Below are 24,501 nucleotides of genomic sequence, written 5' to 3'. Positions count from 1 at the left end.
TCTTTGCTCTCACGCACACACGGGTGCTTCCAACCGTGGGTCCACCTGTGGAATCAACTTCCCACCCTCCATCTCTTATCACTGTTTATTCACTTACGATGCTTTAAGATACGCACTGGATGTGACTTTACCTTTCTGAGCCAAAAGGGATAAAGGACAAGCAGTGGTGGGAGAGAAGGAAGTGCCCTACCAAGTTAAGATACCTCCAGGAAAAACAAGAAACCTTTGTTTAAAGTACAGCACCTTTCTGGGCATCTGTCTCCTACCAGAGAGAGAGAAAGACTGCGAGTGAGAGAGATGTGCGCGCACACACCCAACTGCAAACACACACACACACACAGATGAGCCTTCAGGGAATTGTATGAACTTTTGAACCAGAGATGCAGAGACAGAGCCTAGCCTGTTCCCACTTTAATAAACAATTTTTTTTTCTTCAATTAATTAAGGTTTGGAAAGAAAAAAAATTGCAGAAGAGAAGTAATTTAGCATGCAGTGCGTACTTTACAGATGGATCCTACCTTTGGATGCTTATTAAATCTATGCATGATTGCGCTAGAGAAAATTAATCGCATTGTTTTTCACTATTCAGAGGGGTTTGCAAACAGCAAAGAAAATGATGCAGAGCTCTGGTTCCCCCACCCCCTCCCTGCTCCCCGCATTCACACAGTAACAATAAGGACAGAAACCCAATTCACATCGCTCCCGCACCCGCGCAGTGCCAGAACGAGCGCATTTTACTCGCGGGATGTCAGACCTTCCCTGAGTCAAAGTCAGACCCACCGCCCGACCCACTGGCACACGAACGTTGATTTCCAAAACTCAAAAACCCCACTACCCAAATTCCTCACCCTAGGGCCTCTGAGCTACTCGGTTAGAGTGAGGGGTTTATTCAGACCCTGCTGGGAAGAAAGAGCTGGCTGACTGCTGGGGGTGTGCCCTGCAGTAAAAATACCGTACTTCAGCTTGCTGAGCAACCCGCGAACCTCCAGTCCTTTGGCGATGGAATATCTTAGTGCAAATCTGCAAGGTATTGAAGGAAATGCCCAGGGAGCCAGCAGAGACCTGCATCGCCTCAGCCTCGGTCAAAGATGGGCACGTTCTGGAGAAGGTGCCTGCCTCTGGCCTCCTCCCTCTGTAGCTTCAGGCGGGGTGCTCCAGAACATCCCTCGCACCCAGCTCGCACGGACCGCGCTTCTCCAGAGGAGTCAAAGAGAACCCCGGGGTTCTCCATCAGGCACCCTGAGTGTCCTTCTTAGCCCCACAGGGCTGGGTTATTACCTCCAGCAGCTCCCTGCTGGCAACAAACCCACCATGTTTTATACGTTTGCACCTGGATCTCAATAGGTCAGAGGTAATAGTTCCCATCTTTCTCCCCTTGTTTCTCTCTTCCGTCCACCTAAAATATGCAGGAGTCCACAGCTTTGAGTCCCAAGGACTGGGAATTGCAAGTGTTAAAACCGATTCCACATTTTAATGGAATCTGAAAGGAAAGAGGGAAGGTAAGGAGCTGGCCAAAAGAGAAGTAGTAATGTCAGGAATCTGATAGAGGAAACGATGCTGAGCTGGATATTCTGAGCAAATGTTCTCCCTTCTGTGAGACAAACCCTATGAGGACATGGGAGGGTGCTCAGCTGTAACCCACAAAACCCGCTTTGTTGCATACAGATATTAATGTGCAAATAGCAACCAGTGCTCTGCTTAATGCCAACCAAAGAAAACAGGCCTGTATCCGCATTTCAGCTGGGCTAAAATTGAGTAAAATTATGGAAACTAATCAGGTAAAAATTTGACATTAGGAGCAACCATACGAAGAAGGGCTCCTCAACCAATGCGGCAAAGGAGCATAATAAAATAAGGACACAGGGCGAGACTTCTCTCTCACCCCAAATTTAGCGTTCCTAGCCACCAGCTGTAATTTCATGCTCTAATTTATAAAAGCAGAAACCGTTAGCCATAAGCTACTCGCCTCTCACTTACTCAGATGGCGGCTACAGAGAAAAGAGATGGAAGCAAAGATTCACTGAGCAGCAGTGCATGTTTGCAGCAAGTGCTGGATGTCAGCAAACTAAGTGTGCAAGAAATTACGCACAGAACTGTGCACGAATTAGGTCTATCTGGTACACACAGGAAAAATACACATGAAATAAAGGGCAGGTGGCATAGCCCACTGGCCCAGGCATGCCATGCGTTAGGGACTACAGTGCATTTAAGGATTTAATTTAACATAACTCAGTTTCTCTGATTCAATTCCTAGTCCTCCACTCACTCTGCAAAATAGAAATAATTGCTACCTAGTCCACCAGCAACACCGCAAGAGCGAAAGCAGCCGTGGCTGGTGTGCTCAGCATTGGCTCCTGCACTGTCACAGCCAAAATAACCATCTGTCTTGGGCATAGACAACAGATTCACAAAAATCAGTGTATGCAAAGAAATACATGTGATTCCTAACTTGCACCAGCTGCCAAGTGGAGAGGTCAGCGACACCAATGCCAAGCTGGCGCCAGGAGGCAATGCCTGCACTGTCCAGGTGAGGAGCCTGCCCCAGCACCGCTACGTTGCCACAAACCTTAATAAAAGTCTGAGGGTTTGTGCCACGGGTCTGCTTGTATCCAGAGCCGTGAGGTGCCAAGCGTCAGAAAAACATCATGCTCCAGCATCGTCCAAACAGCTGATAAGGACTAACCCGCCAGTCAGAATAAGGTTAAGATGTAGAAAAACAGCCACTAAAGAACAAAAAAGACAACCAGAAGTAAACCAGGCAGAGATTCTACCTTCTGCACACGAGAAAATGAGCACAAAGTGCTCTGATGCTTCTCAGAAGAGCATCACACAGGATCTTACCCACTCCCAACAGCTCTGTTTCCTTGCTAAGAGCACATTTCAGACATGCATCCAACTACAGTGAAAGCAGAAAAGGCTTTTCTTGGTATGAAGCATCTACAAAGGGAGTTTTTGCACAAAATAGTCCTGATGTTTTACAACCCACATCCCAGCCTGCTTTACAATAGCCTCTTGTAATAGTTATGTACTTATTATCACATTTTAGTGCATTAAAAATACATTGGGCAAAGCAAATAACTTTAAAAAACAAATTCTACCAATGTGGAGCTGTAACATTAACTGCCAGGCTGTTTCTGTGTCTGCTGCTTTCCTCTACAAGCAATTGCTAGTGTATCTCCAGCTGAAAAGGTAAGGGACAAAGCGAACATCCAGGGGCTCTGACTTCCTCCCGCTCCCAGCTTGCGAAGCCCTGGGAGCAGCATGCACTCACGCTGCGCTGCTACGAGTTTCCTTGCATTGCACTTCTCTTACAGAAACCCTGAAGGCCCTCAAATACAAACAGCGTGTGCCTTACTGAGCGCGCTTCTGCTTTCCTGCATGCCGACGAGTAAGATTTTGTTCGCAACAGATATAAAAGGAAAGAGTATTGTGGAGCTGCCGGGGGTTCGGTCCTGTACTCGAAGCCTCTCATGCAGCCTACTTGCGCAGGGATGCAGACGCTGACGCTACCAGCCCCGTGTGGCACCAGACATCAGCAGAGGACCAGCGATCTCCTCCTGCGCTCCTTGCATAAAAAAGGTCTCAGTCACACAGCTCGCAGCTGATTTGCAAAAGTTGTTTTACATTACGGTTACAGCCCTACATCTATTAACTCATAATAATAGGGTTATAACAACAATTTTTAAAAATAAGACAATGAAGTCATACTGATAGAATAGGCCATAAACAGGGATCTATAGCCTGCTTATTGCTTTGTAATGATGAAATACGAGTTACTCTCAGTTAGCTAGAAGCAGAATTATTATTTTTTTAAGCTGCATTTATTAAATAAATTATCTGTAAGTTCTGTTGTCTGGAAGATACCACACATCACTGGAACTTGGCAATTTGGCCCAGGTAGGGAAGAGAAGCAAGCAAAGTGCCAGCACTTTCTACTCAAGGTTCCCAGGGTACTTCAGACACTATAAAACTTTAAAACATGGCACACCGTGTCCACAGATGAACAAATCTGATGCAGAGGGACGGCACAAAGAGGTTTTCTTGCAGGTGAAGCAGAATCACATACAAGCTGAAAACACGCACTCCGCTCCTTACTCCCTATTCTGGTACCTGCAGAACCTCTCGGTCCTATTTCCTCCCCCCAGGAGCTGTGCAGGTATGGGACTCCCGTTCCTGGGCTCCCCCTGGGATGGCCGTGCTGCGGAGGATTGGGCCATGTCTTCAAGGGCAGCACTGCAGCCACAAAAGCACAGCTCTTGTGAGTTCAGCTCTCTTGAGGCACCTCTGCGGCTGGGATGAGGATCAGCATTACCCCCAAGGCCTTTGACCCAGTAGATAATGCCACTCCTATTTGTATTTTCATTGTTTAGAGCAAGTATTTCCACAGCTGTTCTGAGGTCTCCGGAACTCGCAGTCAGGCCCTTTAGACACCTAAACGCAGGAAAGCAATTAAGCATATGCTTACGCGTGGTACTGATGACAAATCATTTTCTGTTCTGGAGCTTACAGAGAGAGACTGCATAATTATTTTTAAAATAACTTCCAACAGCAAACACCGGCATTTCTCAAGTTCAAAAAAGCTGAATCAAGACCTCTTCTGGGATACGAGACGACAGGGGCTTCACGAGAATGATAAAGGGAAGAAGATTAACTCCAGTCAACTGGCCTTCCCAACCCAGCCCTACCGGCACGACCTTTTACAGTTTGGAGACTGACTGATGCTGCTGGGGCAGATGCCCTTCACCCAGATCTGGCCTCACAGTGCTGGGCACCACTCACAGGCACAGAAAGCCTTTTCCTTTCCTCCGGAGAACAAGGAAGAGTCGTGGCACAGAAGTGAATTACTCAAATGGCCACTGGGGAGTAGGAGGCACAGCACAGAGCAGCAATCGAATGTGCGGTCTCCCAGCCTCCACACCCGTGGCACCTCAGCAATTAACCCAGAGCAGCTGGCCCCTGCCTGTGCGCCCTGGCACGTGCTTTCCTGCACGTACCCTACAGCGTTATGTGTACACATAATGCAATAAATACATCTACAATAACATACTGCATACGGTGCAAGTGCACAACTCCAACTGGAGCAGAAATTACTCCTGCGTGCAGAATGTGTGCGCACAAACACCACTCGGCAGCTGCCTGGATTGCTGGTTGCCCATTTCAACAGGAAGGCACTCTGCAGCTCTCTGGAAATTCTGGGAAATGAAGAAATAAATTCAGCATTTGATAGCCATAAAACTCAAAATGCACTGTATGAGTTGGATGGCAACAGGGAAGAGGCGGCAGCACAGTTCTGGGAGTTTCACTGCATGTTTTGAGCCCAGGATGTCAGCTCGGAGGTAGAATGCTGTTTGCAAAGGCCCGCTCCTGTTTAAGCTCTGAGAAGGGTCGTAGCAAAGCTTGCTGCCAGCTAGCTTTAAAGGAATTTGACACGGGCCAGGTAAGCAGCAATAACCATCACCACTTCATATACAGATGCATCACAAACAAGTACCTCACGTTTATTGCCTGGGACCCTCAAAGCTTTAAAAAACAGTCAGTGTGCTTTCCTGCTACGTGACCCATGGGGAAACCGAAGCACGAGGGGGAGCAGAGAAGCGACCTGGCAGAGGCAGAACAGGGCCCCAGCCGTGCCACGGTGCCAGCAGCCATCCTCCTTCTCGTGCCCTTGCACCAGCTGCAGACACCACGAGGAGTCTCGGGGAGAACAAAACTTTTTGCATCCTTGGGAGATGGGGCGCGGGATGAACTGCCCGAGCTGCTGCCGAATACAACCAATTTGTCTGAGGTTTTAAGGGCTGGGGGAAGGGGAGGATGGAGGAGGCCTGGACTATCTTTCGGGGTTGCCATGGCTGCAAGGTCATCCTTCCAGACTTGGCTCTACCAGCAGAGTTCAGACGGGTCAGCGTGTGACCGGCTCAAACCCCGAGGTTAAAAGTTCAAGCAGTGACGGAAAAACCAATATGTCCACGCAGAGTATGCCGTACAATTTATTTCAATTTACATCAAGCCATGCATATAAAATTTAGATAAATTCTATTCAGATCTGATGTTGCCTGACACACAATGTATGCAAACAGATGTCTTTGGGGCTTTCACTCAGCTTTAGGGAGGAGACAGGGTGCTAAGTTAATATATATTAATAACAAATATAAATGGGGGGGCTTTTTATTGTGTTACAGAAAAGCCGGACAGAGATTTTAGGTTTAAAAACGCCTGATTGAAAACGCCCGGTTTTAATTTTTTTCCTCCGTTTGTAATTTCCCAAGCTCTCCCGATCCACACGGTGTCATATTAAGAAAGATAATGAGTATTTACAACTGCAGCCCTGGTTGTCACTGCAGTTATAGCCTCTATTTATATCCCGTGCCACTTTCTCTGGATTCCCAGTGACTGATGGTTTTGATTTATATTTGAACGCGGTCCCCCCTCTCTCGCCTCTCCTTGAGCTCCCACCTTCGGAGCAAAGCGAGGTGGCTGCGGCTCGGCACCACGGCCACGAGATGGCTCCTGGACCCCTTCTCCAGCCGCTGCCAGCACAGGGGTCTGCACCGAGTCCAGAAAGGCACCGGGTGCACCGAGATCCGCAGGGACCAGAGCTGCGAGCAGCCACAGCACGGCACCGGGGCAGGAAGAGCCCCTGCTTCGGCAAGCGCTCCCTAAACCTGCCTGCAAAGCTCCCCCAAAACTGCCCTTTGCTGCTTTTGTTTAAGGAATAATATGGGGGGGGGAAAGAAGAAAAGGGTGGGCCAGAATAAAAAATATATAGTAGGGCATGTGAAATGCCAGGGAAACAAGGTTCTCCCGTGACTTCACAGCAGCACAGTCCACCTGTCTTCCCCCAGGGCCAGCTCACCTGTGTGGGGCTCCAGGGGAAGGCTGGCAAGCAGCAGCAGGAGGGGAGCGAGGCAGAGGCCTCGAGAGGCACCCCTTTTCCCTGGGGAGCTGCCCGAGGGCCCTGGACACGGGGATTTCAGAAGCTGGTGCTGATCCAGTCCCCTGCAGGGCCGGGTCCCACTGTGCCTCTTCGGACGGCTGCAGCTTCGCCCTATTGGGGACCTGCAGGATTAGGCTGAAATAATAAAATTTGAGTGTTCTGGAAATACACTGCAACCTTTTAGAGAAAATTAGCCAGATTGTTTTTATAACTCATTTAATGTGAAACAGTCACACTTTAAGGGGTGCTCGAGTAGTCGACAGTAATAAGAAGCTGCTGCACTTCGGACGAATGAATTCTGCAATTATTTTCCAAAGGGCACTCGGCTGTACTACGCACGTACACATTCCTGTGTCTAGAAGCACCTTCCAGCTTCCCAAGATTTTCTATTTTATAATAAAATAAAATAGACTTATATCAAGTTCCTTTTTTTCTAGCAGATAACCAGAAAACCGTTAAGCTCATTTTGGCAGCATTGCATAAGGCAGCAATTAATAAAATCAACTTGCTTAAAAAAGTTGTTTTTTTTTTTCGTTTAATCCAATCTCTTTTTAACCTGCTTTCAGTGGTTAAAAAACAAACAAACAAACAAACAAAAACCACGTTTTCAGGTGACCAATAATTTTCTAATAGTCATCTTTTACCTCCCTCAGCTTTTCTTCCTCCAGAAAATAATGAAAAAAATCATTTACAAATTCTTTAGTTAGCCCCATAAATTTGAACAAACGTACAGTCAGTTTTCTGTTAAGGCTATACGACCAGAATTTCATACATCAGAATATAAATCCAATTCTCTTTACCTGCCAGAATTTCCTTGGAGAGCAATTCCAAGGTCACAAAGAATGGGCCAAATCCTCAAGTCTTTATTCAGTTTTATTTAGTAATTATTCTGACTTCACTGAGAATTTTGCCCGTGACCCGCAGTCCATACAAGTAATGCCTAAGTAATGGTTTAATAAAGACCTTGGCGCATTAAGGTAAGAATATTAGGTCAAATGGCAATCATCCGTCCAAGAGCACAAGTGTATGTTTGTGTTACAAATATATGTATGAAACCTTCCACATGTTCAGAGCAGTTGCTTATTCCAGGACAGGAAATTAATGATCTACCCACTTTTCAATGACTAAAAACGAGGGAATAAAACCATTTCAGAAGCCCTCAATTTCTCGATATGTACAAAGTGCCTTATTTTCATCATCCCTGTCAGTTATGACAAGTGCCGACTGGACAAATACCAGCTTGAATTCCGGCCATTCATTTCTATCCATGATGATTTGAGCAGGGGCTCAACTGCCTAAAATATATATGAGTTCTGTTTTTTCTACAGGAGGAACGATAAACTATAAAAACAAGACAGGAAGATTTCAGGATGCTTTGCAATGGTTATAGCTACTGCATTTCAGGCTCCAGTTCCACAAAATGGACATTTCCACCTTTAGAGAGGGGGAGGAAAAAAAAAAAAAAAAAAAAAAAAGCAGCATTCGGCCTCTCAGCCCACCTCTCCCAAGATGTGCCGCTCACTTGCTGGAAGCCAAGTTGCAAGAAATAAGATTTACTGCAGCAAGAAGGTTTTACTGTATTTGTAGTGACTGTTTCTTTTATATCAGTTCCAGACTCCAGCTCACAGCATCCCTTGAAGAACAGATGTCCCAGAGAAGTGCAACCATTCATCCTAACAACAGTTTGGGGGGTCAGTCCCATAGGAGCCAGCAGCCGAGAGGGCTCTACAATTGGCATGAGAAATCTACTTTTCTGATGAGCCGGAGAATAATATAAAAATGGAGCATTGCTGTGAGCAAAAGACGCTAATTTGCTACACTACTGTATGTGGCTGGGGAGAGGCGGCAGGGGGGCAAGGGAGGTGGGAGAAAGAAAAGCGGGGATGGAGGAATAAAATTCCACAGTTACAGAATCAGTGTTCAGAACCTGCTCCCAGTTCTTCATCAGCATGAAAAATTACAACTGTAACCAGATTTTTCTCTGTCACCGGCGTAAATGTGCGATTACAGCTGTTCATATTTTCACTCTAATGAAGGGTTGCACATTTAAATGGTAAGATTTATTATATATTATATACTGCCTATGTACATGCAAAACTGTTAACCGATGCCTAAAATGCTGCTTGTTTATTCTGGCATCAATTATCATTTTTCTCAATTTTTAAATAATAAAAAAGCCCATTTCAGCACAGACGGGTTTCTGTTTCTCCTGAAGAAGTAAACAAAACCACAAAATACAAAGGGGGGGGGGGGGTCACAGAGGAAAACGCAACGATGAAACGAGGGAGAGAAGCCCCAGCAGAGAGCAGGACCCGTCCTCAGCCCGGCGGGAGCAAGGCGCCGCTCGCCTGAGCTCGCCTCGGTTTTGCAGAGAGCCGGTACGAGGCCGGGTTCATAAACAGGTGAAATGATGGAGCTTATTGCAACGAACATCAGCGCTGAAACTAAATAACTGTGTTGCCATCTCAGTCCCGCTGAAAGACGGATGGTAAACTTGACCTGCCGCTGGTACTATCCGAGTGCCATTTTTTATCGCCCTTGGCCGCCCCCCCCGGCTGGGCGCGCTGCGTAAATGCCTGTGCGTGGTCAGGTCAGGCCCGGGCCCGGGTGAAACTCCGTTCACATTTGCATACAGGCGGGCGCTCACAATGAGGGCCCATCTGTTCCCGTCACCGAGTACAAATCGAGTGTCACCCAACTCGCTGCAAACGACAGCCGCACGGCCATTAGATGGAGGAACACTTAGCTCAGGTTACGGATATGGAACTGCTGATTTGGGTTTAAATACCTGATAACTGAAGACTTTTTATTGCATGCGAACAAAGAGTGAACCTTGAACTGATCGCGAGAGCACCCTGCTCCCCCGCGCTCCCACCCTTCACCCTCTGTCAGCCACACAAAGCTGCTGCGCATTTTTCCGGGCAAGAAACGAAACCAGATTAAAATGTCGCAGAATAGAACTGGTTATACAGAGTGCACGTGGGAGATAGGCCGGGGGGCAACAGGAAAAGGGAGAAAAAGCTCGGTGGTGTAAACAGAAGGGGAACTCTGAACTTTGCATGCCCTTCGCGGTCATTAATATTGCTACGGCGCTGTTCCTTGAACTTCTGGTGAGCTCTGCCAGGGTGGACACCCATCTTTCCCCCTCCACGTAGGTCAGCACCAAAACCCTGCAGGTTACTTCCCCGATGAGGCCAAGCGACGTGACTCTGTGCTCAGTACAAGGCTCCCTCCCCAGGATGAAGCCATCGTGGAGACCAGCAGCGAGGCTCCATGGCCGCGCGAGCAGAAGCGCGCTCACCGCCAGCATCGCCTCCCTCTGCCACAGGGGCCTCGCCCCCAGCCCTCCCATTACGAGCGGCAGCCCCAGCGGCCTGGCTGCAGCCCCCCAGGGCCGACCACCTCTGTTCCACAGGGCGGATTTGGTGGCTCACTCAAACCCGTAGCCACGGTCACGTAGCGACACTGCGAGGAACAGGCCGGAGGTCCTGGCGGCCTCACCGTAACGATGAGCCCACGTCTCTACACTCATACAGCAATTAAAAGCAGCCCCTTGCAGGGCAGCCCCGGCTGTTTTCCCTCCTGCCCTTTTCTCCCGTGCCCAGGCACGCTGGAGCACTCCCTGCGCTACGGGCAGCCCGCCGTGCCCCCCGTCACACCACGACAGCCACTGGCACCAACTGGGCCCCATGTTTTCCGGGAAGAAAACAGACTTTTTGGAAGTATGAACATTTTTGTTCCACCAGAAACCTTTACGGGAAGCTGAAATCCTGCTGAATGCCCCCACCATGGGCAGCTTTCCCCACGGTTCATGGCCTGCCGTGGCAGCTGCCTCTGTAAAGTTCCCTAAACAAAGTGGGTATTTGCATATCACAGACGAGCCCCTTCTCAGGATGTCACCCATTTGCATGCAAGGTGGCTGCATGTGGCAGCGTGCTCCAAAGGGAAGGAAAAAAAAAAAACAAACTACCCAAGGTTTACCCTTCTGTTGGCTCCTAAAGAAAGAAAGCCCCATTAAAGAGCTGTCACTATTTTAATTCCAGTTTTCCTACAGGGATATGATCCCATTCCCTTCCCCAAAAGATAAAGCAACTCGTCTGATAGAAATATTGGCTGCTTGGTGTGCGTGGGTGTTTTTTTCTTTTTTTTTTTTTTTTTGTTAGGAGTGAACAGGAACTGAACCTTGAACTTCATTTACCCTTTGAACTCGTTACCTTTAAACAAAATTCCCCATGCTTTCCCTCTTCAAACAAATTTCATCACAATTACAGTCCCTTCCACTTCGCTTAAAGATATATAATCATTGACTTGACCTAATTACCTGGTGCAGGCCTTTCTCTACAAGGTGAAAGCCATATTGGTGTGAACAGAAGCTGACCCCTGTATTCTCGATACCCCAATTTTATTCTAATTATTGTATAGGAGGTTTTCCATCTTCCTCTGTCCTCCTGTTCCCTCCCCCCGGTTGCTATTTTGTTGCTGGCGCGTTCAGTGATGCCCTGTGGGTCGCGAGCTGCCTGGAGACAGGCTGCGAAATACATCTCGTGTGAAAAGCACGGGGCTTTTCCAGCTCCCTGCCTCACCGGGGAGCCAGGCGGCTCGGCTCTGCGCGGGAAGGGCAAGCGCCCCGCGACGGAAGCGCGCGGAGCGGCTCCGCTCACCCACACCAGCACGGCCCAGGGCAGCCTCGAGCCCCCCGCTCAGAGGAGGCCTCGCGCTGCAGCCCCCCGGGGGCTCTGCGCCCCTCACGCGGGGATCAAACGCGCTACCAGGGCAGGGAACCCGAGGCAGAGCCCGGCGCCGCTTGCTGCAGCCCCACAGCCAGGAGCCGGAGAGCTGGGTGCTGCCGGCCCCGAGCAAGGAGCACCCAGCTGCCAACAACGGCCACTTCCAGCCAGGTTATGGCTCCTCGCCCTCATCCGGTGGATGTGCCAGAGTCAAATGACCTTGCACTCCTCTGACATCTTCCCCCTCGTCCTTTACCTTGCCTGCTTGTCTATCAAACCGTGAGCTCTTCAACGCTGTGAACTGGTGCAAAAGAGCTTTGATGCTGCGGTAGCACCACAAAGTGTCACTCTAATAATGAAGTTATCTTCCGGAAGTCTAGGACAAGTCCATCGTGCCTTCTTGTATAAGGCTTACCGTGGTTCCCCACCTTCTCTAAAGACACTTTCTTCTTTTCTTCTTTTTTTTTTTTTTCCATTAAAATAAAATTCAGCTGCAATGAGAGGATGGAATTTCCCATAACTGTCAGTAGCCTACTAATTTCTCATAGCATTCAGAGACAGAGAAAGGCTTAAATTACCTCTGCAATTCAAGATATTTTCTCTTATTCTTTAAAACCAATGAAAAAAATCTAACAAAATCAGCTCCAACATTAGTAAAGAGTCGCAGCAATTGACAAGCAGGGTCACTGAGAAATGGCACCTCCCTAACCTTCGCATTTGTCTTGGGTAATTGAAAAATAATTAGCAATTGCAAGAGGGTTCAATACCTAAGAGTAAACAAAGGGAAAAGGGTTACTCGAAGTCACGGTCCCATGGCCTGGGGCAGAGCATTTTCTCATCCACAAGGTGAGCATCCCCCTGTGAAATATTAACCACGGACTGGACAGGAAGCAGTGGGGAAGGCAGGTGCGTAAGGTCAACCGGAGCTGCTCTTTGCATTCAAATCCCTTCCTGCTCTCTCCAGTTTTATCAGCATCATAACAAAAGAAGAAGCAGAGACAGAAAGAGCCAACGCCGAATTGCACAGATAGGTGGTGCGCAAACCTCGGTTCTGTGTCAAAGAGGTAGTGCATCCATTTGTTATGGTCTCTTGGCGAGAAAGGCCATGCTCAGATGCCCTGGAGCTCCACTGTAATAAATAGACACTGAAGATTAAAGGAGCAAATCCTACCACCTGCCCCAAGCCTGAACCCACAGATTTAGCATACTGGGGTACCCAGGAGGGATGGAGGCTTTGTAGACAACAGAGCTATAGCCATTTTATGGCAGTTTCTGCAACCTCGGGGCTTGTGCGCGTGCCCTCGCGCAGGCAGCTCAGCTCCCCCGCTGATCGGTGAGCCCGGGGGGCGGACGGGAAGTCCCGGGGGGCAGCGCACTGCCCGCCCGTCCCAGCACCACCCCGGCCACCATGGGATCAAACGGAGGAACCAAAACCCAAAGTCACCACGCTCTGCACTATTGTCCTTCTTCTCCCAGAGTTCTTTGATCCGCAGCAAGTTTGCATATCAAAGAAAGGAAGCAAAGGAGAATATTCAAATCGGGCTGCTGTCTGGCCTCGTTTTCCCTTGGTAGGGCTGGTTAGCTTTCCATTGCAAAAGTGTGTGTGTTTTTCAAGTGTCTTGCTTTTCTTTTCTCATGTTGTTTTCTTTTATTATTATTATTGAGTGGCTTTGAAAGACCTTAAATACAAAATTGAAGCGTTTCTGATCCCCTTATTCAAATTGCATTTGAAAAGAAAAGTTTGTTGTTCTGGAAACCCATCTTAAGAGGAGTGTCACCACCCTGATGTTTGCTGGATGACAAATGTAGCTATGTGTGGGCAGCACAGAATTCTCACCCACTCAGGAGATGCCACCACAGCTCGAGGAGCAGAAGTCATGCACGGCTCCTACAGAGACTACTCAGGTAACCACGGGCTCCCTGGGCTAGCGCTAGGACACAGGTGCAAGCACTGAAGGGGACAGATGGATGTATTCCATTTACATGAAGTCTTAGAGGAATTACAATAATAAAGTTTCCAAACATTACAAGCAATTCCTTCTAATCATAGCAGAGATCTAAGAAGTATGGAGAGGGCAATAATCAAAGGTAGGACTGAAGTTTAAAAACACAATACCAAGGTGAAATTGAAAAATGCTCTGGCAAATCTAATGTCACGCTCATAAAATAACAGAACAGATGAAAAAAAAAAAAAAAAAAACACTAAAAGGGAGTAAATTACTTTATGAGCACCTAGGAAATAATTGCTTTCTTAGCAACAAGCAACCTTTGGGTTTGCAAAGAGCAAATGACCTTAGGCACATATGGTCAGCCTTTCTGATCAAGCAACAAAATTAGCAGATGAAGGGTAATGTGGAAGATGCAATATATCTAGAGACTTTACTGAGCGTTTGATGTGGTGCCACAGCAAATCTCACTGAAAAAATTAATTTACCTCAGCTTGGATAGAAGCAATCGTCACAGACTGAAAATTGGCCCAAGGGCCACAGACAAAAGCTGGTGATAAATGGCTTTCTGTCATGTGGGGGAGAAGCGTCTGCGTTGGGGTACTGCAGGGTATTAGTCCCCATTTTATCTAAGGCAAGTAAACAGTCCATTAATTCAATGAGCAGGAAGACACTAAATTAGGTGGTAATGCAAATATCAAGTGAAAGCAGAGGAAATAATAGTAGGGGACACAGAGAGGTTAGGAATATGGAGAGAATAATGAAATGAGATTCAACCCACTAAAGAATAAACTAGGGTAACAAAAAAAGTAATTCGGAGCACATTCAGCACCAGGGAATGCTGCGAGGCAAACAGGAATAAATAGAAATTTGCAATGTAATTGACGATCTCAAAAATAAATTGGGCAGGGCCACTTAAAAAGTAGCAGCATATCGTGGGTCACTGAGAGCCAGGCTGCTCCATCAGAAGCCCTGGTCTGTTCAGGTGAATGTTACCTGGTAAAAGTGCCACCGTGCTCGGGGTGAGGGACCTCTGCCACCAAGTGAGAGGAGTGGAGTCAGGATAACAGTGGGCTTCTTCCAGCAACGAGGCACCATCAGCACAGGCTAAATCTCAGCACTGGATCCACCCTGATGTCTTGGCATCTCACACCGAGCACTCACACTGAGCACACAAACAGCGGGCACAAGAACAGGATGGAAGACATGTCCCTCCAAGGTCACGGGCATGAGATGTCTGCACTCATCCTCTAGTCCACGGCTCCCTGGAGTAATTAGGCTTATTCTGAAGCACAATTATAAGTAAATCACTTCTCTAAGAGTTTTACCACTGAAGATGCCAGCCTCAGCTCTCATCCACGTATCCATCCCAGAAAAGGCCAGAAAACTGGTCTGAGTCAAAGTCAGCAAGTCAATACACCAGAGGCAAATTACAAGTCTCAAAACTTGTAATTAGGACACCTAAATTCACACCTTTATAACATCCACTAAGTGACATGTGCAGCACTAATCTTTAAGGGTATATATACCTATAGAGAACATCTTGAATAAAGTTAAGGAAGCAGAAATCAGGGCAGATTTGAAAGCTTCACTCAACCAAATGTGTTTCCAGTAGATGCCTGCAGGCCACAGCCTTTGGGGGACAGCAGAGTTCTGTCTTTTTAGGTAACTAAGAGTAGGTAAAACAAAGAGACAAGTTATGGGGGTGGATAGCATCACCCTCTATATTCAAAGATTGACACCAACCACCTGACTGCTCCCAATCTTCAAGGAAAGTTCATCCCTACCATGAGTGTCTTCTTCACACACCCCATGCATCAGGTGTTTATCAGGAGAGGCAGAGTGCTTCCAGGATCTGGAAGGAGTTCAGAGAGTACTGGGAGCTTCCCTCCACTAAATTTTGTCCTCCCTTGGTTTTTGTGGCTTCTCTGCCCATCTGCTAGCCCCTCCTAGGCATCTCTTTTGGCAGGCCCTTGCTGCCCTCGGTGTAGGACTGTCTCAGCACTGAATGCCTTTGCCCCAGGTACTATCCATTTGAAGTTGAAATAAACTTCCGATTCCTTCCCCCAAATTCCATTATCTCTGTGATGCTTTGATCCTCTGCAGAGTATTACCAGACCATTCATATTTATAGCAGACCAAATCTCATTACTAAATGCAGAATGGCTCTTTGGCCAGAGAATCTGAGCGAGGCATTTGAGGCTCCTAAAAATTAAGGTGCTGTCCCCACTTACACCACAGGCTCTTTATCCCACCTGGGTCAATTTGCCTGCACTGCACACCAGCCCTAGCACAGTGGGAATTACTTCTTTTACTCCAATGACTGACCCTTACTGTAAAAGTAGTCTAATGCTCTCCTTTCCCAAGTCCTTGATTTGTCTAGCAAGCTCTTGGGGTTTGTGCCGGTACGGAAGTCAAGGCTTCTTTCTCCAAAGGCTATCCAAGTGCCAGAGGCACCTCTGCACTGCTCTGCTGCTGGGAAGGTGCCACTGTGAGGGTAACTCGGTTAAAAACCAAGGCCGCAAACACACAGCCCTGGGTGATGGGATGTTTGAAGGAATTGATCTATCTGCCAGAGTGTTTGTTCAAGCACAGAGTGAGGGTGGATAGAGGAACAGCAGCAATTCACCAATTTCAAACAGCAGCTCCCACTTTAACCTATGAGTGCAAGGAAAAAAAAATAGTGGTGAAGCTTTGTAACCAAATAAAGAGAGCTGTGAGCTCAATAACAGGCATTATCCTATGGCAAAGATTTTGTTATTGTTGAGTACTGATTCCTTTATCTCTCGGAGACAATCAACCTTCAGCCAGAGGAGTCTAACCTTAAAACCCCATAACTCAATTTTACATAGTGTTAAAGTTTGGGGGGATATTTGTCAGTGCTGGAGCTGATACAATCAGTCTGGAGGACCCTAGAACAAAGAGCAGTGGGTGAAGAGCGTGTCACCTCGGCACACATTCGTTTCCTTGATGAACAAGGAGCTATTAGTTGGCGAGAAAGCATTATCAGGGTGAAGGATGATGCCGATTGTTTCGGCTGCTCTTCCTGTGACACTGGATTAGAACGTGAAGTCCCAGTGGTTGCTCAGCGCCCCACTGGCTGTGCCCCCACCGCACGCAGGTACGTGCCCACACACTTGCAGCTACCCTGCAGCACGGACCAAAAATCAATTTGGACATGCAATCTCTTTCAGCTGCCACATCTCTCAGAGGGTTAAACAATAAAAGTTTAACTTGTTTTAAGAAGTACTTCATCACTGTAAGCCTTAAACAAAGCTACTCTTTAAAATACACATGTGCACATAAACACAAAATCGCCTTCTTGCAAAGCGACAATGACAGAACATCCAACGTCGGCTCTTTGCTCGTATAACGCAACCGGCAGGTACAACAGCTCTAGGGAAAACTAGGGAAAAGCCTGCTGAATAAAGTTATACTTGATTACTTACATTTAGAGGAGAAATAAAAGAAATGAAAAGTAAAAAAGGCCTTTTCTTCCCTCCAGTTGTCCTTTAACACACTTCACTTCAGAATTTATTATAACCAGTGTTTAAAAATTAAATTCTTCAGGACAGTGGCTTTATTTGTGCACATTGTGATTTTCAGCACTACATAACCTGAGTAATAATTTAATGTATTCCCCGTGGCTCACATTGAAGCAAATATTTATGTACATGCCTAAGTCACGCTGAAGTCAGTAGTAGTTTAGCATGTGTTAATGTGTATATATAGCATGGGCTTTTATTGCCATCCAGACCATTTCTCTCAGCTGGGAATTTTGTATTTCAGGACTTGTTAGTGTTTTGAGATTGATCCTGCAACACACTGGCACAATCACCATTATCCCCATGGGCAGTTCCACCCAGGTGAGCATACAATAGTCTAAACTCGTTTGTAGGACAAGGCTATTTTTATTTGGAACATATCTTGCTTTTACCCACAAGGGAGAAAGGCCCCACGGGTCTGTGGGCACAGGTACCAGGAATTTGGGAAAAGCACTGTTTAGTTTGCCTTTGTGTCCTCAAGTTGTCACACAAATGTGTCCTACCATGAATGAAAAGAAGTTTACCCTGGTTTCAGAGAAGTCACCTTGTCATTCAAGTAGAGGAATAGCCTCCTTTGCTTCCCCTGCTAATGATGTCATTACACTTTTCCATTTTCTAATAAGTTGTTTTGTGTTTTTTTTTGTTGTTGTTTTGTTTTTAAAAAAAGGATCTTTGCCAACCTCAGTACATTTCAAGTGTGTAATCTACCCTTTAGATCATCTAAATCTAACCATTTCTTACACCTGTCCCTGTTGAGGTACACACACAGAGCCCTCCCACCAAATATTTTACCTTACTATTCATACATTTGATGAGAGCAGAAAGCACAAGACCTGTACCCAGCGCCCCACCACGCTCAGCCCCCGGCGCTGCTGCAGGAGCAAAGCACCATGTCCCAAGTTGGGCGAGGGCTCTGGCTCCTGGGGCTGCATCTGCATGGGCACAGGGGGCAAAGAGCCACAGCCTCGAGCCCCACACCTCTCCTTCTACCCTGCAAGCCTCACGCTGAGCAGCGGTGCCGCGCACTCCCCAAGGGAGATACTCTAGTGCCTGCTAACTTAGGAAGCCAGAATGGCTTTCTTTTAGAAAGGGCAGCAGAGAAGCTCTAATGAAGTTCCAGCCGACACTCTGTTAACTTGCATTTCCTGCATTTCATCCCTCTGCTGAGGAAAATATAGAGACACAAAGCGTTTATGCCTTAGATTTACATACTCATGAATAAAAAGGCCTTTCGGAAGCGGGTGCGTTAGTTATCCCAGCCCCCACGTAACTCGCACACTGATAATTCACAGGTTGGACGGGGCAACGATCAATTCTCCACGAGAAGGCTGCTGATGGCCGGCACATCCCCGGAGCGTGCACCCGGCAGCGCTGCGCCCGCTCCCAGGAAATCATCCGCGGCTGAGGGCAGCTCCAGCTGCAACCCATTCTGAGCTGCGACCATAAGCCAGCGCTTCCACACAAGCTCTCTGCTGTTAAGCATCTTACTAAAAAATCCAAAGAACATCTTGTTGTTAAAGACTGTCCTCGATGTATGGGAAGTAAATCTTTCTATCCGATCCTGCACTTGTAAAACAAGGACGACTTTGATCCTGCTTGTCCCTGTTGGAAAAGCAGGAGGGAGTCAGGACTCTTGCTTTAGAAAATCTGCATTCGTAAGGTAGTAGCATTTCACCCAAGTCTAAGCAATTTGAATTATAACTCGTCTGAGGTTCTGCAGATTTAAACTGCTGAGATTCTACACCATGTTTCATAACACTTTGTTGTTTGCTTGTTGTGGTGGTGTTTTCTGTTGTTTTTCTTGGTTTCTTGGTTTTGGTTTGGTTGTAAGAGCCCAAGCTCTTAAGGAAACAAGGAATCACTGGAGAATCTCAGCTTAAAAACCAAACATCCCAGTGGTTAGTCAAAAAATCTTTCCAAACCACACACCACGGCACGTAACACCCAATGGCACTGACAGAACCATGGACACATTATTTTGCATAAAACAACCCATGCTTTTAAAGCCAGCATTTGAATCTTGAGGTTGACAGTCCTCAGCTGCAAATAACCACCATGATACCGCATTCCATGTAGCTGGAGGAGCTTAAAGGATAGGCTGGACCAAAACATTTTGGGGCCCAAGCTGGTTTGTATCAGGATCACTTCTAAAAGCAGCGCTCATGAGGCACCAGCCAGGGCCCTCCTGAGAGAGCCAAGCTTCAGCCCAGCGCCGGGCTGAGCCTCAGCAGGACACGGCCTCCGGTCCTGCCACCGGTCAGCACCAATGCCTGAGGTTTCAACACTTTACAAAGAAGAACTGCTTTTATGGGGTGCAGGGGAAGATAAGGGGGGAGATTAGATGAGACAGAGAAGGTACTTGCAGTCACCTGCTTTTCTGCACACCCTTAGCACAACAACAGCCTCTCAGACCGACTCCTGAGTGTCTCAAAGGAAAAATGACTCTGAGCTCAAAACAGGCACCCATGAAACCGCAGACTCGGTTGGGTGCCCTCAGGATCAGCATCTGTAGCTCGACGTGCACAGCTGCTGGGCGCTGCCGCCACAAGTCAGAATTTCTGCAGTGATTACTTGTACTACAGTTTTCTGCAGCTGTAAAATCCCAAATGAGAACACGAAGCCACTTTGGGTTGGGGCTTGGTTTGTTTTAAATGAAAGCTGAAAATCTTGGTGGCATTACTCTTCCCACCGCTTGTTTGCTACAAAGGTCTGGGCTCCCCTATGCAACATACACATCTATTTCTGGCAGCCTGCAAGCAATCCACCCTCCTCCCCTCCACCCCAGACTAATAAAACTTAATACAAAGGTGAACTGAATTGTTCTGCATAAACTACAGCCAAACCTTTTGACCAGACCGAGTACCGTTCCAGGAACTTATTTGTACAGTGCCAGAGACATTACCACACGGGGCTTCAGAGCGCTAACGTTACGGTGCATTGCCATTCAGAAAACGCTACCTCGAAGCACACGACCTCCGCGGCGTTAAGCAGGTCTGCTTCTTTACAGTTCCAGTACATAAATATATACTGTTGTTTTTTTTTTTTTAAGCATTTCTTCTTATACGGGTTTTTGCCTTTTCTCAGCCTCTTGGCAGACCTCGCACCGGGCGGCTGAGACCCGCAGCAGGCGGGCCCGCGGTCGCCGCTTCCCGAGACTCCGCAGTCCCTCGGCGGCGAGGGACGAGCCCTGCCCGCGCCGCGCCCCGCCCGCGCCACCAGGGGGCGCCGCCGAGCCCCGCCCGGCCCCGCCCGGCCCCGCGGCCGCAGCCCCGCTCCGCGGTTTCTCCCCTCCCGCCCCGGCTGCCGGCACCACTGCGGGGCGCGTCGCCCTTCGCAGCCTCCGCCCCCGCCGTCAGCGTCGCGTCTCTTTTTTCCCTCGCTCCCCTTTCCCCCGCGCCGCTGGGGCGCAGTGAAGCACCGTCTCGCCTGCCAGCCACCGCAGCTTTTAAGATAAAAGCCATTTTTAGCGAGTTTTTATAAAGCAAAAGGAATTTTTGCCAAAGGAATCGATTTTAAGACAGTATTAAAAACAAAACAAAACAAAAACACAAAACGGAAGGAGCTGTATGTTAACGTGTGCCTGTTTTACAAAATAAAACACTCCCGATGATGTGGCAGCAGCAGCACAGCCACAGGCAGGGGCAGGGGCCGCAGCAGCCCTCACCCCTCAGCTCCCTGTGAGCTGGCTGCGCTGGCACCGGGCGCATCCCTCGGCTCCTGCCTCAGTGTCCCTCCAGGAAGACATCAGAGGCTTTGCGATGGTAGGAGAAGCACTGCTAGAGAGCCATGAAAAAGACAGAAAACTGAGGAAGCAATATCTCAAAGTGCTCAATATTTTAGATGTACCACTCCTCCCCCAAGGAAGCTGTGGTACCTTACACCTCAGCAAAATGAAATCAATGAACGCCGGCAGACAGATCTACCAGATTAAGAGAGAAAATATCTTGAAAAGTCTCCAAGTGGTCTGAGCAGGGTGCATGACATGGGAGGCGTCTCACCAGAAATACTCATCATCATAACAGCACTCTGCACTTATACAGAGCTCCACAGCCTCCCAGCACTGTACAAACATTAGCTCCTTAATCACTCATTAGGGACAATCCTATAGAGCAGGGCCATGCCTCATTGAGTAAAGTCATCCCCAACTCGCACAGCCCCTCTTGCTTCCTCCAGAGACAACTTTAAAGGCTCTCTCAGATTCCCATCACAAGTTCAGGGGAAGAATGGAAAAGTCTCTTCAAAATGAAAGGGAACAGTGGGGGCATTCCCCTGCCCGCACTCCCCTGTTTTTCCTGGTAAGGAGAGGCAGCAGTGAGCATCATCCCAGCCAGAGATCTGCTTCCATCAAAGCCTTGAATCAATAAAGTTTGGGAATTTGGGAAAGCAACAGACAGCAGCCTTTAACAGGACACGCACCTGAGAACATAACCTCTTATTGCAAAACAGAGCTAAGAAGGGATGGAAAAAAGCCGCAGGAATTGTAAGTTTGTTCCTACAGGGCCAATTTATTCTTCTGGCCATAGCTAGATGGATTACCTGTTCTACCTGAGAAGCAGCAGCTCTCAGTCACTTATGTGTGTGACAGCAGCACCCCAGGGAGCCACGGTTGGCCAGGCTCACTGCTAGCACAGTCAGAGAGCCTGCTCCAGGGACCTTCCTGGCTAAACAGAAATAGGAGCGTGGCAGCAAGAAGGGGCACAGGAAAGGTGAAGGCAACCCAATGCAGGGAAGCCAACACAACCTGCAAAGAGGAAAAATCAGTTCACGTAATCCTAAAACATTCTGATTTTCCCACAAGGGATGTTCTAACTCAGAAATGAAAGCTGTTTGATACACCCGTTAGCTTAATCCACCTTCTTGGAAGTAACGATTTAAATCCTCATGAGACTGACTTCATATTCATTTTTTAAAAAAATCATTGTGCCTTCTTTACAGTTCTGCAGCAGACAGGCTGCACACCTCACTGAGAGCCCACTGAGATAAATGTTACAGGGACTGGCGTGCCCAAGTCGCAGGACGTGGGGGTCCAGACTCAAACGAGGGCAATTTTAAGTTTCCTGACAATTTTAAGTTTTCCCAGGGCAGCCCAGCTCTTAGAAGAAGTCACAACTCCACACCCTTTTTCATGCTGCAGTTACTAGCTAACGATCAGACCAACCTTGTCTCTGATCAGTCTAAATGAATCAATACATATGGCAAATACACCTAGTGCTTTGCACTGCACAAGGAAGCTTTGGTGCCAATCAGCCCTTATGGCCTCATCCCAAATAAATCCTTATCGCTCTGTGTTCTTGACTAATGACCAACGATTCACTAACAGAAGTAGGAGTAGACATGAAAGAGTACATTGAGCAGGAAGAGGTGGAAAAGAGAAACTGAAAGAGAAAGGATGAGGAGAGGGGAGTAAGAAAGGATTGTGGAAAGTACAAGGGAAGTGGAAGAGAAGGAAGAAATAAGCTCTGCGGGAATGGGGAGATTGAGAATCCAAATTTTGAGACCAAAACAGTCAATCCTTCAGTAGGGACCAAAGATAACCCCTAAGAAGATCAGAACCGTCTCAGCTCTGTAGGCTTCAATTTCAACAGCATATCACAAATTCATCACTCCTAAACCACCACTCACAAGCAGAAGCGAACACCACAGCACCTCTTTGCCCAGAAAACCTCCCCTCCATCTGGCATTCAATGCTTTGAATACACCCTTGGCCTTAGCATGCCAGCTCATGTCCACCTCTCAGCTGGGAGTGCTTCTACACGCTTGGGAAGAGGGAGCCCCAGTTCCCAAGTTCTAGAAAGTCCCCAAAAAAGGCTCTCCTGGCCAAGACAATTTAAAGGGGTCTAATCTTCAAAAGGTGGAGTGAGACAAAGTATGAGAAGACATAACCCCTTTGAAGTGCGAGGTTGAGCATCCAAGAAGAAATGGACCCCAAAGTTACAAGTTAACTTTGGAAAATGCTAGCCACTTGCCAAATTCTGCTCTTTCCCATCACTGCTGTTTATCCAAAAGAGAACAACCAATTCCAACTTGCACCATGCATTTGTCTTCAGCAATACCAAACTAAATTTGGGATTGCTATAACATTTTACAGTCATTGATTATAGTCACCAGTCAACAAAAAAACGTCTCCAGCGTTATGAGATGGATGAAACAGAACAAGTCACGTTAAATTGCACTTACCTTTCCATCCTCTTCGCACAAGGACTTCAAAAAACATCAGTGACTTACCATCATCTAGGAAGTCTGATGGAAGTGAGACATCAGATGTCATGGAAGGGGCCAAACTCCAGCTTTGATTTTCATCAGAACTGTCTTGTCCAAAGCCAGCATCATGCTGATCCTCTCCTAGAACGAAGAGAGCTTGATTTTAGTGAAGAGGACATTCCTAAATCCAAATTTTACTTCCTATGCTGATATGTGTTTCTTCCTGATTCTCACCTTCCACTGAGATTCTCTATGAAACCCTAAATCACTTTTCCAGGTATAAGGCCAGATTCATCATTTAGGGACAAGCAGCATATTCTTGCTGCAAGAACACTCATGCTGCATATGTACGGATTTCACACTTGAAGGGCATACAAGGAGGAGGCTGGAAATACTAGGCTCTGGTAGTTTGGCCCCGAAACCTGTTCAACTCATTGCTCTTGTGCTCAGTACATGATCTCTGTGAAAAGGATCCATCTGTGAAAAGGAGCACTATACTACCAAATTCACTAGAATGAAGAATCTTCTTATACTGTAGGAAAAATCTTTGAGATCCTCAAATAAGAGGGTAGTAAGGGAAAAAAAACAAACTGACTTCATGTAATTACAGAAACATACAAGTTGACAAAGCAATGTATCTGTGTGGAGGCAGGAGCAGTTACCTCCCCATAGGAGATGTTGGGCTCAATTTTACTGTGAACAGACATTTTGCTATGGATTTGTTACCAATACTGGATGTTATGCAGAAGGCACTTAGATAACTACAATGAAAGATGTTAACTTAAAACTTTCCTATAAGCAGAGCACATGTAGCCTACCCATAGAAGAAAATGCTACACAGCTCACACAAAGCAGAAGAGTTGTCTTTCAAGCTTTTGCCTTTTTTCCTGAATACACACGCCCCAGACTGCTGATAACAGAGGTAAAGACAGCTGGCTACTCTTTCAACACACAACAAACAGCAAGAAAGGTGAGTTTTCAGCTGACGTTAATTGTGTTCAAACACTAAAAATTAAGTTCCAAACAAGTTTTATCTAAGCAAACAGAGGAACTGCACCCCATAGTTTAAATCAAGCACTGATGAAAGGGTATTGAAGGCCTGGAGCAGGAGGTTACAACACTCTTCCTCCCACCAGCAAGAAACGCAG

At 47.3% G+C, this 24,501-nt stretch overlaps 1 protein-coding gene across 1 annotated transcript in view; it reads right to left on the bottom strand.

The window, feature by feature from the left end:
* SKAP1 (src kinase associated phosphoprotein 1) overlaps positions 1–24,501 on the bottom strand; it is a 143,286-nt gene that overhangs the window by 89,595 nt on the left and 29,190 nt on the right. The window contains exon 4 of the mRNA XM_032202734.1: positions 23,378–23,494. Within this exon, the coding sequence (XP_032058625.1) occupies positions 23,378–23,494 (117 nt within the window). The remainder of the gene's footprint in view (positions 1–23,377; positions 23,495–24,501) is intronic.

Source organism: Aythya fuligula, chromosome 24 (assembly GCF_009819795.1).
Source record: "Aythya fuligula isolate bAytFul2 chromosome 24, bAytFul2.pri, whole genome shotgun sequence".
Lineage (NCBI taxonomy): Eukaryota > Metazoa > Chordata > Aves > Anseriformes > Anatidae > Aythya > Aythya fuligula.
The sequence above is the reverse complement of the archived record's forward strand: the minus strand, read 5'-3'. Positions and strand labels throughout refer to the sequence as shown.